Source organism: Protopterus annectens, chromosome 9.part0 (assembly GCF_019279795.1).
Source record: "Protopterus annectens isolate FY-2018-M chromosome 9.part0, PAN1.0, whole genome shotgun sequence".
Taxonomy (NCBI): Eukaryota; Metazoa; Chordata; order Ceratodontiformes; family Protopteridae; genus Protopterus; species Protopterus annectens.
In genome coordinates, this window is record NC_056743.1 from 1,959,069,971 (window position 1) to 1,959,088,757 (window position 18,787).

An 18,787-nucleotide genomic window follows, 5' to 3' on the forward strand; every position below is an offset into this window, starting at 1 on the left:
CCTCCAGACGTACATCTCATGCCCTGCAGTTCTTTACCATTGCCCATACATACTATCATTTGCCAAACCTGTAGTAACTTGGCCAGTCAACTATAAAATCGGTGGTGTTCAGACAGCACAGGTCATCACAAACCAATTTCAATGATATGACAGTGGCCATCAAGAAAAGCTTCAAAGCTACATGGGCATGCTTTTCAGTTTAATTTAGCTCCATGAGAAGCAGTCAGACTGCAAACACAGGTCCATATGCACAATTCTTATGGGCTCCCATAAGTGCGATCACAAATCTGCATGATCTCTTGTATCTCATCACTGACTGCACAAATTAGTGACAACCACTAGTTTTTCAAAAGTTAAGCCTGGTTCCTGCATGGTGGGAATCCATTACCCCTGTACCTCTCTGGTACTTGTTCACATTACAGACAAACTACCAATAGTCACCATCAGTTATCAGCAACCTTTAATCACACATCCTCCTGCCTTCCACTAAGAGAAGGTTCCTGATAGCACAGTTTCTACAGACTCCTCCAACCACTCATTCAAACACCAAGACCACCACTCAACACCCCTCAAGATATCACAGACGGCCTATCTATAGCGTGACAGTAGCTAGTTTTGTGCTGCAATAAACCAGTTTCAAAGAGATTTAGCAGTTATTACTCATAAAACATGTGCTTTTCCTTTCCAAAAACAGAGGACTGCCACCTGCTGATGTTAAATGACAGAATATGCAACATCCAGACAGCAAACAAGGCACACCATTCGAGTATGCAAACACAAATCATCAGCTGTAGAAGTGTCCACCTGGAAGTAAGGAAAAACTACTTCCTCTCTGGAGTGTGAACCATGTACCTACATTAATCCAAGCACTTGTGGCTTCAGTGCCTTCCTGACCTACTGCCATCTCAGGCATTCAGGCATCACCAGATCCCAAGACGAGCGGCAGGAACTACCAACACAGATCTTGTGTCAGTGATTACCAGCAGCAGAGACAACATGCAAGCACTCCAGTTCCACACAACCGGATATCCTACAACAAGAACTACAGTAACTTTTCTGTATCATACCAGGAATGAATCTTCACAGTCAAATTAATGCAGCTAGAATTCATGGAGGATATTGAGAATGTACAGTTACATAGCATCATATAAAATTACATCACAACAGAATAATATTTTTTCTCACATAAGTTCAATATACACTTTTCAAAAATAATCTTCTTTTAAAAAAAAGCGTACAGAGAGCATAGTTCAATATTATGGTTTCTGCTGCACATTACAATCTTGACCAGCTGTCAAGTATGCTGAATCAGTCTTCATGATATACATAACAGGCTCAACACAGCAGTCACATTCTAAGGTACAGATTCTTAAAAGAAGACAGCAGGACACAGCACCACTGTGATGCCAATCTGTAGGAAAATACACCATTCCTTTGGCATGGATCTGTTTTTTTGTAGCTTCCAGGGCCAGGGAAATCTTCAGCCTTTAGTCATGTGTGATGCGGGACTGCTTCACCTACAGGAAATGACATCACAACAATGGAATGAGACAAAAGCAGAATTCAAGGTCAGTTAAGAACAATCCCCCCTTATGTAAGCACATCCAGTCACTGCCTGCCAGCGAGTAAATCCAGGCACTTGCTCAGCTTCACAATACTGCAACTCCACTTTTATTGGAAATAAACATCATGACTGTTTTTCCCTACCTATGCCAACACCGCATTTTGTACTAGCCCTGCAAAACCTCTGTGGGCAGCTCCTGAACTCCAACAGTAGTTGTACCATTTTGGTGAAACAAGGGCCAGGTTTATGACTGGGCCACATTAACTAGGTTCGAGGACAATAAGGGGAGGAGGGGGTAAAAAGAGCCATCTTGTTCGACTTGGCAAATATCCTACTGAGTCTACTCTGCTATCTCAAAGCAGAAGCACATACTGCTAATGGATATATGATGGCAAGGTGGCATACCGACTTCTGTAACAGTGTGGCGATCTCCACAGAGCATTACAGTCACGCTGCTTCGTAAGGGCACCAGAAGCACATCACATTACTTTTCTTTACACAGACACAAAATAAGGGAGAGCTGTGGGCAGTGCAGTGGTGCAGCAGTTAGCATTGTCACATCACAGCAAGAGGTTCTCCAGTTCAATTCTTGGGTGGAGTGCCTTCTGTGCACAGTCTGCATGTCCTCCCTGCATTTGCATGGGTTTCTTCTGGGTGCTCTGGTTTCCTCCCACATTCCAAAACATGCATCTGGAGAGGTTCTCTCCAGACCTCTGCTGAAAATGGGCTCTGTCATTTTGACTTTTCCAGTACACAAATGTTAAATAAATAAATACATTTACTAACCTACTCTGATCACATATATTTAGATCTCCTGTCCCAACCAGAAAATTTCCTTTCTAGTCATGAATGCAAGTCACTGCATTCCCTCCCCCCAACAAAATACATAAACTGCAATGTTTAAAAAAACAAAAAAAAAAAAACACACCCAATTAGAATTACACACATTAATTTTCATTTGAAAGGAGAATGTTCTGGACTGAGTTGTCAGATGACAGCATAAAAGTTACATAAAGACCTTACAAAACAATCAAACTACAAACAGGAAGGTCACAATATGGTAGAGAATAAGATGGAAGCCTGGAAATGTACATTATAATAGGTTCATAGGTGTGTACTAGGCTAATGGCCCTGGAGCCTATATAAGCCTAGCCCAAGAAGATTCCCTGGGATCATGCCACCCAAAGTTAGTTCCCAGTGCCCCTGTCAAGCAAGGCCACTGAAATGATCCCTGGGGTGAACTTCCAATTGCCCATCCACTCGTCAAGATTTCGCTTAAAGAGGGCCAGTGAAGTGCTCTGCATAACATGAATGGGAAGTTTGTTCAAGAGTATGGGAAGTCTCTGGGTTAGGAACCTGTCCCTCCAGCATGTTCTGTTTATTGTGGTAATGAGGTTTAGGTCCCTGGAACGGGTGGCACGGAGGGATTGGAATTTCTTTAGGTATAGCATATCTAGCAGCTCTGGGTCAGGCATGGCTTTGTAGGTCAAGCAGAGATCACCTCTAAGTAGGCGATGAGACAGAATATAGCTGGAGTTTTGAGTCTGTCCATATAGGGCATGTGTCTAAGACCTAAGATCCTCTTAGTGAGGTATTTTTGTGGCCTTTCCAGTTGTTCTAGGTGTCTAGTGAGGTACATACCAAATGGGGCATTGTATTCTACAATAGGTCTAATGAGGGTCGAGTAGAGAGGGATTATGACCTCTTTCTTCCTGGATGAAAAACCTTTTGTAATGAGATGTGCCACATAGAAGGACTTTCTGACAACAGTGGCAATGTGGTTATCAAAGGAGAGGTTGCCATCAACCTGTGTCCCCAGATCTCTTATCACACCTTCATTGTTTAGTAGACTACTGCCTATGTGGTAGTTCATGGGCACCGAATTTTTCCCAAAGGGAATGACAGTGCACTTTTTGGCACTGAACTTAAGGCCATGGTTCTGGCACCAGTCATTGGTGTCAAGTGAGGCCTTTTTGCAGAATGTCTACATCAGTTGGAGAATCAGTAAAGGCTCCCAGCTTGCAATCATGCGAACTTGGTCAGCCAGAGTTCCTTTATTTTGGCTTGAAGTTCAGAGAAGTAGATGCCAAATAGGAGAGGACCTAGGACCGATCCCTGTGGGACACCACGTGTAACTGGTCGGTAGTCAGATTGGGAGTCTGCTACTTTCACAGTGTAGGTTCTATCAGTGAGCCAGCTGGCAACCCATCTTATGACGTAGACTCACTAAACTAGGCATAAACCCCTATCTATGATTCCTAGTGAGGGATGGTGTTGAAGGCCTTGGCAAGATCTAGGTAGGCTGTGTGAACTACCTTGCCCTCATCCACAGCTCTGGTGACCGACTTAAAGTCTATCAGGTTCAACAGGCATGTTCTACTTTTCACAAACCCAAACTGCGTGGGGTCCAGAGTTTAGAGATTCCCTATGTCCTTATTTATAAGGTCCACAATGATGTGCTCCATAGCCTTACATATCAGACTCATCAGACTAATGGGGAGGTAGTTTCCAGGGTCTGTAGTCGCTCTCCCTTTGTGGAGTGGGATGACCATAGCAGTGCGCCATTAGGTAGGAACAAAGCCTGAAATGAGGCTGTGATTGAACAGGGCACTCTGGTGTGGTGCCAGTTCACTTTGTAATTCATGTAGAACACAGCCAGGGATATTATCAGGTCCCATGGAAGCTGTATTCTTGGCTTTGGACAGTGTGGGTTTTACCTGTATAGCTGTGATAATAGGGACTTGGCATTCCTCAGGTATTGTGATAGGCCCTTTAGGGGGTGAAGTACGCACTGAAACTGTCGGCCAATATGTTGGCGATATCAGTTGGTTCTGTATATGTATTGCCATTGTGCTGCAACTCAGATCAGATCTGAGTATTGCCATGTAGATTCTTGACATAACTATAGAATGCCTTGTGGTTGTCTTTAGAATCTGCAGCAATTTTGTTTTTGTTTCTACCTTTAGAGGATTTGACGATGGATCTCAGTTTTTTGCTGAGGCTAACAAGGGAGTTTTTCCAGTCTTGGGAATTCACCCTTTTCTGCAACTGTTTTTTCCTTCTGTTGTGGAGTTTGTTTATGATGGGGGACCACCAGATTGGCTTCCCTTTTTGGAGGAGAGCGTCTTGGTTCCGTTTGGTATGGTCTGTTTCATGCACTTGTATATGTGCTCATATAGTGCATTGGTGTATGATTCAGTAGTCATGCACCTATATTCCATTTGCAAGGGTGTCGTGAAGTTAGCCACTTCTGTTTTTAGAAGCCCAAAATTGGCTTTGGAGAAGTTTTTTTTTTTATGGTGGTTTCCTTTGGGGGGGTGAGGGTGGGATGTGGATATCCATGGTGATTGGCTAGTGGTCAGATCTGACCAGGGAGGAGTTGATTACTGGTGTAGAGCAACAGTCGCCCATGTCAGTAATAACCAGGTCAAGGATGTTTCTACCCCTAGTGTGGGTAAGAATGAGTTGGTCCAGGGCATTGGAATTAATGAATTCCAGAAAATGTGGAGCAAGTGTGTTGGTACACGAGTAATTTTCCAAGTTAATGGAGCATTAAAGTCTCCCAGTATAAAGAGTATTGGGTTGTACCTTAATATTTTCCAGTGTGTTTAGGAATGTAGAGTGGGAGTCTTGGGACATGGTGGGAGATCTATAGCAGGCTACAACCTGGATTGCAGTTTTACCCAGTATTAGTTGTATCTGAAGTATCTCTGATGCGTTATGTTGGGCTACTAGTCTGGAGATATGCATATCCTTTATGAATATGGAGACACCACTGCCTTTAGTGCTTCGGTCCAGGTTTAGGGGCCGAAAGGTGTGGTATGAATTATAGCCTGGTAGTGCTGGGGTGCTCTCTGGAGCCTTGAACCAGGTCTCGGTCACTCCAAAGATGTCGATGTTCTCCATTTTAAAGAGTGCTTAGAGCGAGTGCATTTTGAGATTTAGACTTCTAGCGTTAATAAGGCATACAAAGTCATTTTAAACAAAAAAGCTGGTCTTTTTGGGGTGGGGGGGAGCAAGTACTGCACAGCAAGTTTCTAACATTCCTGAGAAAAGAAGAGCAGAGGTGCCAGGTCAGGTGCCAAGCCTTTCAACAACTTGACTGTCATGATAACCCCTTTCCAAAAGGAGTGGGAAGGAAAGGAGTAGAATCTTACCCCTCCCTCATCCAAATTACATCACACCGACCAGAATTTACTTCCAAACCAAGTAAACAACAAACTAATAGCATATTGCTTGCTGGCATAGCAGCTATAAGCAAGAAGATTATTATGAAAGACAAAAGGGAAATAAAAAGAATTCAGTCATTTTCCTTTTTAAAAAACTTCTCTTCTTGTAGGGAGAAAAGCATTTGCACAAATGTAAGACAATTTATGTCAGCGAATGCCTTGCTGAATTCAGCCCTTTACTAGTAGTTTGCATGGCAGTTATAACAGAAAGGATTACAATTATGAGCTGTTTAAATGGTTTTATTCTGTAGCCCTGAGTCTGAGCCCTACAGTGTCTATTTACATATTGTGACACTGAACAAGTCACATTACCAAAGTTCCTGTGTCAACCTTAAAAATAGGCATGTCTGCGCGGCTTGGTTTAACAACTTAAGGCAAATATACTAATCAAGATGATGAAAAAATAGACATTTTAGAGCTTACCTATCTTTGGAGCTTTCACGTTTTCAGCACAGGCCAGGAACTTGTTGATATGTTCAGAGCAGTTAACTTCAGAAGACTGGTTTTGTTTTAAACATTGTTCAAACGCTGTTAATGGCCCGGTACATTCTGCTCTAATTTTCTGTATTATCGGGCTGCAGATACAGAATGCAAAAACAGTGAAAGGATATTTTCCACTGAAATGAACAGAGGACAAATGAGTCGCATTTCAAACCTCAGACTTCACCTGCAGTACATTCCCTGGAAATACAGGTACAGACAAGCATACTGTAAACTACTTCTACGGATCTTGTGAATTAAAGAAAAATTCATATCATACTCATAGTTAGATATAAAACGACAAAGTAGTCTAGCTTTCATGCAGAGTATAAAGTCCAAAAGGAACATCACTTTAAGGACTTGGATAAAATCCTACATTCACTGCAGCACAACATACTGGACTACACTTACAACTGCACACCTAAAGATTCCTGCTATGTATTTGCATGAAACAATAAATCGGTTTAGCAGAAGATAAAAATGAAAAGCAAAACGCTAGAGTACATATCAAATATAAAATTCTACAGATATGATCTATCCCACACTTGCAGTGTTAAATCCAAATATGTCTAACTGGATATGCATTTTAAGGTTGCAGTGCATACCCCAAAGGTACAGTAAAGCTATGCCAAGCCTACAACTCTCACCTTCTATACTACTTTTGCAAGCAAATGAAAAATCATTTGACCGCTGGTACTGCTTAATTCTACAATTATAAATAAATGCTATTTGAATGTGTTTTACCAATCCTGTCTATTATACATTCAGTACTGTGCATCTGAGTGAGATTAAACTTGTAAACACATGTTAATTGTGATCACCTCTAGTGAAAAACATATGACACAGTCAGACTATCACAATAACCATATGTGAACAGACAAGACATACATCAGTAGTCTAAAACTAATCCAGAACTTCACTTTGGTCAGCATAATACACATACTACAAAAGTCACACATCTGTTTAAAATTTATTTAAAAGAACTGAATTCAAACTGGTTGATATAAAATGTTTTCATTTTTGTGTTTTATATGGATAAAATCAGACTGGAGAATAAATTATTAAATCAGTTGCCTACTTAATCAATTCAGGGTCACCGGGGGGGGGGGTCACAGCCTGTCCAATACTCACTAGGTATAAGGTAGAGCAACTTACCTATGCACAGTACAAGCCACCCATAGGACAAATATGCTCACATTAATTTCACACAAAAGCTCCAGTCCACAGGTGACCCATGATAGACATAAAATGTTCTTTCCCAGGGCAATGGGATGAGATATTTTCTCCTCCAGCAGTAACTGGAAAAGTGACAACTATAAGTTATTTTTGGTTGGGGGGGGGGTTCAGACAGAAGCAAACATTTGTATCACTCAAGCTCACTACTGACCAAATCATGTAAGAAATGTCCAGCGGATACCTTTCAAACTGGAAAGATTATATTCTGCCACCACAAAAGTCTCTATCAGCTTTTAAGTGAAGCATCAAGTCACATACAAAGTACCAGAGTCTTGACAGCGTAAAATCGGCACAAGTCTCTACTGTGGTGTAGGGGAGTGAAGCAGATTTTGAATTATGGTATTCAACAATAACTGACCAATGCTAACCATAGAGGATGTACTAAGGGTGAGCAAGGAGGCATGCATGTTTGCAGTATTTCTGCCAGTTCTAGAGTTTCATTTTTTTTTTTTTATGAAGGAACTGTAAATATTAGGAAGCCCAGACACAAGGCAGCCATAAATGACACGGACATTTAAAATGAAAATTCAGATGACAAACCAAATTAGTAATTCAAAATCTCAAAACTCTTAGCACAGTTACTAAAAAAAAAAAAAAAAAAAAAAAAAAAAACACCTTATATGGAAATCTGTACACCATTTTATGGTCTAGAATGTTAAATGACAAAAAAATAAAACAATAAAATTCAAAACATGGATAAGCAATCTATATACCTTCTATATAGCAGTATCAGCGCCATGAACTTTGGCCACCAGATGCTGTCCAGGATAAACAACTAAGTATCCCAACAATTACGGCTGAGGACATTGCTTCATCTCATAAATAACGTGGATAACTGCAGTATAAACAGCTAAGAAAATGTGAGCTACACAAAATGTGTGTGTGCTGGTGTTTTCATGTCAAAGAGTAGGAATCAAGAAGTTGTGCAGTCTGCCGTACCTCAGCCCATAAAATCCCTACCTTAGCAGTGCAGCCTTCAGCAAATCTAAAGATCTGTTCCTAAGACAGACCTGCTAAAATGGGAAGCAATATGAATTATGCAGAAGGCCATCTAGTCTAGTTTGTCATCTGACTGGATTAAGTAGCTAAAAACAAAGCACAAATACAAGTTACAATCTGAAAACCTAAGACAGTTCTAAAAAGAACACAGTCAGTAAGTCATTGTCAAGGAAATACAAAACCTGTCAGCTTACTGCGAAGATGTGCACTGAGCCACCTTAACTTTGAGACTGTGGCACTCCTGTTGCCATGACGATGGGTTAGAAGCCACACACTGTCCATACTCTTCAACTTCTTTTCTGCAGTATCTTGCAGTAACTTCCAAAGCAGCCTGCCTAGGAAAACAAAAGAACCATTACAAGCTTCTGTTAGCAAGATATGATCAAAGTTAGGAGACTTAAAAGACTAAACCAGCACATTTCTCTTTGAAGTGCATGCTAACGACATGAATTATATTCTCAAAACACAGCAACAGTTTCTTTAAATGTTAAAGGACCAAGGTCTTTACAAATACATAGCAAAAGCAAAATAATCAGCTTTGCCTAACATAACCAGTACAATTAGCACTCTTCCATTACCCCATAGTGTCACTGGAAATGCTCTGTCAGCATACAAAGTTAAGGCTCTGAGCTGTTAATAATTTGCTTCATGTAGTCAAGGGCAGATGATTTGATTCTTTGTACCTCAATATGTTTACTGTACAACTCTGAACATGTCACTTAACCAGACAGTGCTCCCAGCTTGCACCTGAAAAGGGATGCATGTCCAGTGGGCTTACCCAGTCAAGTGTATAAATAAACACTGTTAAATTCATCTTAATTCATGGAATAAATGTTATCATTGCACACCTTAATTCATGGGACAAATGGTACCACTGCACGCAACTGGGCAATTATTTAGCCATTTTCTTAATTATTTCACAAGCATGGACACTGCAAAGTAGAGAGGAGGAAAGCACAGAAATGTACAAATGGTTATACACATGCTAACGTGTTGTTGCATTTACAGTGCTGGTCTACTCCCACCTCCCCCATTAAATAATCTTAAATTGATTTGCCGATGTTTTGAAACGTACCTTTGCACTACAGCATGCAGTGTGTTAACAGCACTTTTCCCATCAGGAAATGGTTTCATAGTTTAGTACTAGGCCATCTGCCCTAGGGCATTTATAAGCCTAGCCATAGTGTATGTGGCTTTCGCCACCCCATGTAATGGTACAAAAGTATAGATTTAGTTTACTGTGCCTCTGTCTAGTAGTGACACAGAGATGACCCCCGGGGTAAACCTACGATCTCCCATCCACTCGTCAAGATTTCTCTTGAAGAGAGTCAGTGAGGGTCTCTGCCCAAGATGAACTGGGATCCTGTTCCAGAGTGTGGGAAGCCTCTGAGTTATGAATCTGTCCCTCCAGCATGTCCTATTCATATTTGTGCTGAGGTTTAGATCTTTAGCTCTCGTGGTTCTGATGGATTTGGATTTTTTGAGATGGAGCATGTCCATCAATTCCTGATTGGACATGGCCTTGTACGTCAGGCATAGATCATCTCTGAGTAGGCGGTATGCTACTGAATATAGCTGGAGTTTCTTTAGTCTGGCAGCATATGACATATGTTGGAGACCCTTGATCCTCTTGGTGAGGTACTTTTGGGGTCTCTCCAGCTGCTGCAGGTGCCGGGTGAGGTACATACCAAATGGGGCATTGTACGCAATCATGGGCCTGATAAGGGAGGAGTATAGGGGTACAATGACCTCCTTTGATCTGGATGTGAATCCCTTCATGATAAGGTGGGCAAGGTAGAAGGTCTTTCTAACCACTTTGGCAATGTGGGTGTTGAATGAGAGGTCACTGTCAACTTGGGTCCCCAGGTCTCTGATTACTTTTTCCGTACTCAATGGGTTACTGCCTATGTGATAATTTGTGGGTACTTTGTTTTTCCCAAAGGGGACGATTATACATTTTTTGGCATTTAGTTTAAGGCCATGACTTCGGCACCAGTTGTCCGTCTCAGTAAGGCCTTTCTGTAGGATGCATGTGTCAGCTGGTGTATCGACTATGGCGCCTAGTTTGCAGTCATCTGTGAACTTTGTCAGCCACAACCCTCCCGTGTTTGCTTTCACATCTGAGAAATAAATGCCGAACAATAGGGGTCCCAGGACAGAGCCCTGTGGGACACCACTTGTGACTGGCTTTGAGTCCAACATAGCTCCAGTGATTTTGACTTTATGGGTTCTGTCCTTTAGCCAGTTTGCAACCCATCTTGTGACATATGGGTTTACATTTAAGCTGTTGAGCTCGTCTATGATGCATGAGTGGGGTATTGTGTCGAAGGCTTTAGCCAAGTCCAGGTAGGCTGTATGGACTGCTTTGCCCTCATCAATGGCTATAGTGACTGTTTCAAAAAAGTCAACCAGGCTCAAAAGGCAGAATCTGCCCTTTACAAAGCCGAACTGGGTAGGATCAAGTGTCTGTAGGTCCCCGATGTCTCTGTTTAGGAGTTCTATAACGATTCTTTCCATAGCTTTGCAGACCAGGCTGGTTAAGCTTATGGGGCGGTAGTTTCCAGGGTTTGTAGAGGAGCCTCCTTTGTGGAGTGGAACCACTGTTGCTGTACGCCAGTGTTCAGGTACATATCCTGTAGTAAGGTTAAGGTTAAACAGCATTTTTATGTGCGGGTTTAGCTCCTCTTGGAGATTACGTAGCACGCAACCCGGGATACCGTCAGGTCCCAGAGATGCTGTGTTTTTAGCTTTGCTGAGAGCGGCTCTCACCTGGACATCTGAGATGACAGGGAGGTTACATTCAGCTGGGATAACTATTTATTCCTTTGGGGGTGAGGGAGGGGAGAAGTTTGCACTGAACCTGTCTGCCAGTATGTTGGCAATATCTGTGGGTTCAGTGTATTTTTTGTCATTATGAACTAACTCTGAGCATATCTGAGGGTTTCCGCCCAGGTTTCTAACATAGCTGAAGAAGACCTTATGGTTATCTTTAGTGTCATTAGTGATTTTTCTCTCAAAGTTGGCCTTGGATGTTTTTATGAGTGAACGTAGTTTTTTGCTAGTGCTGGTCAGAGATGCCTTCCCTTTATGGGATTTTGCTCGGTCTTGTAGTAGCTTCCTTCTTTTGTTATACAGTTTGTTTATGGCTGGGGTCCACCAGACAGGAAGCCTGCCCTTGGTGGAGAGGGACTTGGTTTTATTTGGGATTGCATGATCCATGCATTCTTGGAGATGTCCGTAGAAAGCATTTGTGAAGGATTCAGCATTGTGGGATGTGGTTTCCTCTGGTCCAGGGGGCTTAAAGGATACCATCTCAGTCTTGAGAAGTGTAAAGTCGGCCTTCAAGAAGTTTCTCACTGTAGTCTTTTGTGCTGGGGGTGGAGGTGGGATATGAATATCCAGGGTGATTAGTTTGTGGTCAGATCTCACTAGTGAGGGGTATACTTCCGGTGTGGAGCATTTTGTCCCCATGTTTGTGATGATCAGGTCTAGTATATTTTCTCCCCTTGTGGGAGAGGTGACTAGCTGTTCCATTGCATTCGAGTTAATGAATTCTAGGAACCTTTGGGCTAGGGTGTTGGGGCTAGAATAATGCACCCAGTCTATGTTAGGGTAGTTGAAGTCTCCCAATATGATGGTATTTGGTGAGACATTCATATCCTCCAATGTCTTCAGGAAGGCTGAATGGGGTTCCTGAGATTGGGAGGGTGGTCTGTAACATGCTACCAGTTGTATAGCAGCTTTGCCAATGGTTAGTAGCACCTGGATGGTCTCCGATGCTTCATGTGTTGCCACTAACCTGGAGGTGTGGGTATCCTTGATGAATATGGAACTCCCCCTCCCTTTGTGGTTCGGCCCAAGTTCTGGGGCCGAAACGCATGATACGAGGTATAGCCTGGTAGAGCTGGGGTGCTCTCAGGAGCCTTGAACCAGGTTTCAGTTACTGCACAGACATCGATGCTCTCCATAATGAGGAGTGCTTCGAGAACCTGCTTCTTGAGATTTAGACTTCTGGCGTTGAGCAGCATTACCCTTAGTTTTTTTCCATTTTTGTTTTCTAAGGAGGTGGGTTTGTCTTTTGAGCCTTGCCTAAAAGGCAATATGGGGTGGCAAGAGCCTTAGCCAATATCCGGAAGCCCAGTGGTGACAGGTGCAAGCCGTCCCTTGCGAAGCAGCGTGGCTTGTCCAGCATGTCATCCCAAGCAGACAGACATTGGATCCCCCTAGAATGACACCAGTAATTGAGCCAATTATTAAAGCTGATCATCTTGTCCTTGTATTGTGGCATCATTCTTGGTGAGGGCAAGATGCTGATCAAGGTCAGGGTCATACCAGCCTGGGCTACATAATCAGAGAGCTCCTCTATGTCTCTTTTTATGTAGTCCAGGGAGGTACGTCTCAGGTCATTAACGCTGGCATGCTTGGTCATCATTTTCATATTTACCTTGCACTGATGTCACTTTGGGAAAACAAGGAAGTTTAACCTCAGTGATAAAGGCATAGGAAAAGCATCTGCTGCGTCCATAGATTTTAATGGGCACACCACTGTGTATGTGCTACAGTGCCCCATTAAAGTTTTTGGACATAGCTCATGTTACCCTATGGTGCATCTTTTTTCTCGGCTGTTAAAACAGGGCCCAAAAAAGGAAGGAAGGGCAAGTCGGAATGCCACACTGTACACAGAAACATCAACAAATTACTTAGGTTCATAGGTTCATACTAGGCTATCTGCCCTAGGGCATTTATAAGCCTAGCCAGAGTTGTGTGGCTTTCACCACCCCTTAGGTTGAAGAATACTATACCCATTAGTTTGTCGTGCCTCTGTCCAACAGTGATACAGAGATGATCCCCGGGGTAAACCTACGATCTCCCATCCACTGGTCAAGATTCCTCTTGAACAGAGCCAGCGAGGTGCTCGGTCTCACATGGACCGGGATTCTGTTCCACAGCATATGGAGTCTCTGGGTGATGAATCTGTCCCTCCAGCACGTCCTATTTATATCCGTGTTGACGTTTAAGTCTCTTGCTCTTGTGGCTCTGGTGGATTTGGATTTTTTGAGGTGGAGCATGTCCATTAATTCCGGGTTGGACATGGCCTTGTATGTCAGGCACAGGTCACCTCTGAGCAGACGGTATGCGACTCAATAGAGCTGGAGTTTCTTCAGTCGGGTAGCATATGGCATATTTTTGAGCCCCTTTATCCTTTTGGTGAGGAACTTTTGGGGTCTTTCCAATTGCTGCAGGTGTCGCGTAAGATACATTCCGAATGGGGCATTGTACTCAATCATTGGTCTGATAAATGAAGAGTACAGGGGAACAATGACCTCCCTTGATCTGGATGTGAATCCCTTCATAATCAGGTGGGCAATGTAGAAGGTCCTCCTAACCACTTTGGCAATGTGAGTGTCAAAAGAAAGGTTACTGTCAACTTGGGTCCCCAGGTCCCTGATAACCTCTTCTGTGCTTAATGGATTGCCACCTATGTGGTAACTTGGGGTTACCTTGTTTTTACCAAAGGGTATGACTATACATTTTTTGGCGTTTAGCTTAAGGCCATGACTCTGGCACCAGTTATCCGTTTCTATGAGACCTCTCTGAAGGATATCTGTGTCTGATGGACTTTCAACTATGGCACCCAGTTTGCAGTCATCTGCAAACTTTGTCAGCCACAATCCTCCTATGTTTGCCTGCACTTCTGAAAAGTAGATGCCGAACAATAGGGGGCCCAGGACTGAGCCCTGTGGGACACCGCTTGTGACCGGCTTGGAGTCTGACATGGCACCAGCAACTCTAACCCTGTGGGTTCTGTCCTTGAGCCAGTTTGCAACCCATCTTGTGACATATGGGTTTACATTTAAGCTGGTGAGCTTTTCTAGGATACCCGAGTGGGGTATTGTGTCGAAAGCTTTTGCAAGATCAAGGTAGGCTGTGTAAACTGCCTTACCCTCATCAATGGCCTTGGTGACTGTTTCAAAAAAAGTCGACCAAGTTCAAGAGGCATGATCTGCCCTTGACAAAGCCGAATTGGGTAGGATCCAATGTCTGTAGGTCCCCTATGTCTTTATTAATGAGTTCCATTATGATCCTCTCCATAGCTTTGCAGACCAGGCTTGTTAAGCTTATGGGGCAGTAATTACCAGGGTCCGTAGAAGCACCACCTTTGTGGAGTGGGACCACAGTTGCCGTACGCCACTCTTTGGGTACGTATCCTGTGGTAAGGCTAAGATTAAACAGCAGCCTTATGTGTGGGTTTAGTTCCTCATTGAGTTCGTGTAGCACACAGCCGGGGACACCATCCGGTCCCATTGATGCTGTGTTTTTAGCTTTAGAGAGAGCAGCTCTCACCTGGGCATTTGAGATGATTGGGAGGCTACACTCTGCTGGGACAGATATTTCTCCTTTTGGGGGGGAGGGAGGAGAGAAATTTTCACTGAACCTGTCTGCCAGTATGTTTGCAATGTCTGTGGGTTCAGTGATTTTTGTATCATTTTGGACTAATTCTGAGCATATCTGGGAGTTTCCACCCAGATTTCTAACATAGCTAAAGAAGGCCTTATGATTGTCTTTTGAGTCCTTGGCGATTTTTCTCTCAAAGTTGGCCTTGGATGATTTTATGAGTGATCGTAGTTTTTTACTAGTATTGATCAGAGATGTCTTCCCTTTTAGGGATTTTGCTCTATCTTGTAGTAGCTTTCTCCTCTTGTTGTAAAGTTTGTTTATGGCTGGGGTCCACCAGATCGGCGCTTGCCTTTGGTGGAAAGGGTCTTGATTTTATTTGGGATTGCTTGATCCATGCAATCCTAGAGGTGCTCGTGAAAGCATTTGTAAGGGATTCAGCAGCATGGGTTGTGGTTTCCAATGGCTCAGGGGCCTTGAAGGATACCACACCAGTCTTAAGAAGTGTGAAGTTGGCTTTTGAGAAGTTCTTCACTGTGGTCTTTTTTGTTGGGGGTGGGGCGGGATGTGGATCTCCAGTGAGATTAGTTTATGGTCTGATCTCACCAATGAGGGATATACTTCCGGTGTGGAGCATTTTGTCCCCATGTTTGTGATGATCAGGTCTAGTATATTTTCACCTCTTGTGGGAATGGTGACAAGTTGTTCCATAGCATTTGAGTTTATGAACTCTAGGAACCTTTGGGCTAGGGTACTGGGGCTTGAGTAATGTTCCCAGTCTATGTTTGGGTAGTTGAAGTCACCCAATATGATGGTGTTTGGAGAGACATTTATACTCTCCAGTGTCTTCAGGAAGGCTGTGTGGGGTTCAACTCAACACCCCCACCAAGTTTGCCAGTTTTGGGTTAGCCGACTCAAAATGCAGCCCTTGATTTTGTGTAGGGCATTTTTTTTGTTCACACTGCTCCTTAAGTAAGTACAGATAAATTACTTATCTTTCTTCTCATCTCTCATCCCAACAGTCCGAATATATTACAGTTTTGCTTCCTCTCCTGCCAATATATCTCTGAACCTCTTAGCGCAAGAAATCTGGACAAAGCCCAAAATAATGGGAGGGAGGCAAAGACCCAAAAATTGGGACAATATTTTAAAATATTTCTCTTACAAACTTACTCTCTTATAAACTCCTCTCATATGATCAATAAGAAACTGATGCCAGACTCCTTCCAGCTGGAACGTGTAAACTTTTACTTCAATGTCCACTGCATTCTCTTCCTATAACTTTGCCAAAAATTATCAAAGAGCTTTAAGGAGTGAACTCAAAAACACAAACTTTGTTTTACAGAGCGCCTATCCTAGCACAATCAAATGATGAAACATTTTCTATAGAATGTTACTTTATAAATGAGGAAACACACCACCATCTGTTTTGCCACTTATCTGGGTTCAGGAGAAAAACAGATTGACTCAACACTACTATTTAAAGGGTTGTGCCCCTTCAGGTTGGGGGGGCCCCCCGAGTATGCTCTGATAAAGGATGGAACCAGTAGTTTATAGGCGCATATGTACTTACTAGGCTACTGATCTGCGAGAGTCTTAAGAAACCTCTCATGTACTTCCCATGTTAGTTTTTAACCTTTACAATTTGCATACAAATAACCCAGAGATGGGCCATGCAAGGATATGCTGATGCATTTACATATTTCCCCTATCCATGGGATATATTCCCCAGCCCATAGGTGCATACCACTCAAATGTTCAGATTTTTCACCTCATATTCTTGGTCTGCTCCTCATAAAATTTCTGGTTCATTGTCAAATCACGAGGACTGATGTGACTAAACAATAACAGACATTTTTGAGTTTCAGACTGCACTGTCTTCAGAAAACAAATTCTAATGCAAAAATTTATCCCTGTTTTGAGTCTTTGTTCCCCTACTATTTTTGGCTTTGTCCAGATTTCTTGTGCCAACAGATTGAGAGGTATGTACAGATTTTCTTTTACAGCCCACACTGAGAACTATTGAGCAAAGTAACGTAATTTAATAGACTGCCTCCCCCTCAGACCTTAAGGTGTCTTAATTAAAAAAAATAAAATGTCCTTCCTCAACATGCTTTCTTAGAGCAGCTAAACAGCAAAAATATAAAAATGCAATTACTATTACTTAAAAAAAAGTAGTAACACATGATGCTGCCTGGTATCGTAAACCTCACTCTCAACCAGTTAGGGACAAATCTCAACAGAACCAGGGACAGACACAGAAATAATCAGGGACACTTCTAAAATATTATTACTATTAACATGAAGCATGTTATCGATGGACATTACAGTCTCTAAATAAGGACAAGCATTTGAGCTTCAGACTTCCTATCCTTTGTACAATGCATGTTAATGAAAAACCTGTTATTCTAGCAACTTTCTAAAATTACAACAGCAATATTTAAAATTTGTCCCTATTTGGGGCCATCCAAATTTCTTGAGCTAAGTAGTTGAGAGGTATGGAGACAATATACAAATTCAACACAATAAAGCCATCCATAATGTCAAATATAGTGTTCTTGCAGGAGACTGGCTCATACATCTCAACTGTCCAAATTTTCACCTCACATTTTTGGGCTGTTCCTCAGAAAATCTGTATTTTGTCTAGAAAACCATTGAGAATTGAAGCTGCTAAAAACTGAAACGCATTTGAGTTTCTGACTTCATATCCTTTAGAAAAGGGATACTAATGCAAGGCATGCTTTTGATTATCAACTGTTTAAGTTTATACAAGCAATGTATTTAAAATGAGTCCCATCACTGACAGTCATAGCAAATCAGGGACAAATCTCAACAGAATCAGGGATAAATCCAGAAAAAAATCGGGACAATCAGGGACACTTTTAAAATATTAGTTCTATTAACTTGAAACAGAATTAGAGAATGTGAATTAATATACATTTCTTGAAGTAAACTAAGTATTCATTTCTTAATTATTGTCATTGTTTAAGTATAACTCGCCCCCTTTTATCCAAAAGGCACCAGTGTTAAGCAGACAGAGCTAAAATCTGAGTCAAAATCAGGGACACTTGAAAGGTGTGATCACAGTGGATAGTCTAGATTTCTTATGCTAAGAGGCTGAGAAGTATGAACAGACGACTTTGACCTTCTACACAACAACGACCACCAATTCAGATCATAATAATAATATAAAAACATAGACACCAAATACGCTATTCTTTAAATCACACGAATTGTGCTGCTATATGAAAACAAAGATCAACAGTATTCTCTTTCTCTACACAGCTAAACATTATCCAAAGAACTACGGAAAGCAACTTACATCCTTCTCAGCAAACTAAACTACAAACATTCCAAGGTTACAACCATCTACTAGCCCATGTGTTTCAGGAGATCGCTTCCGCGATATTAGATGCGCGCTTATTGGTCAATTACCCAGTCCCACACTGACGTATACAAGCAACAAAGCAGATAAAATTCCTGTTCACGTGGCATCATTATCGTCCAATCCAGTTAGTGATTAGTTGTCATTTGGGGTGGGTTAGCCTCCTAAATTAGACGTAAAATAATACGTAAGAATAAAGAGGAGATGCTTCTGAAGTATCGTGATAATATCTTAACTGTCCCCCCCCCAAGATTTTGCTCTCTGTGGATCAATGTTGGTACTATGTTGTAGAAGGCTATGGTTTCAGTTCAAACACCATATGAATAGTTTGCTGACACCGGAGTAGTAGTAATAGTAGTAGAAGGAGGAGGGGGTACTTCAGTGTGAGTGTGTCATCTTTCTGATTCTTTTTTTTTTTTTTTTTTTTAATTTTTCCAAGTCTTTTGCTTGGGTTACCGCCTGTCCCACTTTGCGAGGGGCAGTTGTGTCCTGCGAAAA

At 42.1% G+C, this 18,787-nt stretch overlaps 1 protein-coding gene across 1 annotated transcript; it reads right to left on the reverse strand.

Annotated features, from left to right (window-relative positions):
• Positions 1 to 442: 442 nt before the first annotated feature.
• On the reverse strand, positions 443 to 18,357 carry CHCHD5 (coiled-coil-helix-coiled-coil-helix domain containing 5). Its single transcript, XM_044084777.1, has 4 exons — positions 18,227 to 18,357; positions 8,703 to 8,843; positions 6,217 to 6,368; positions 443 to 1,517 (listed from the first exon to the last, which is right to left on the reverse strand). Coding segments are annotated over exons 1-4 (321 nt in total). The 5' UTR covers positions 18,229 to 18,357; the 3' UTR covers positions 443 to 1,491.
• Between the last annotated feature and the right edge of the window lie 430 nt (positions 18,358 to 18,787).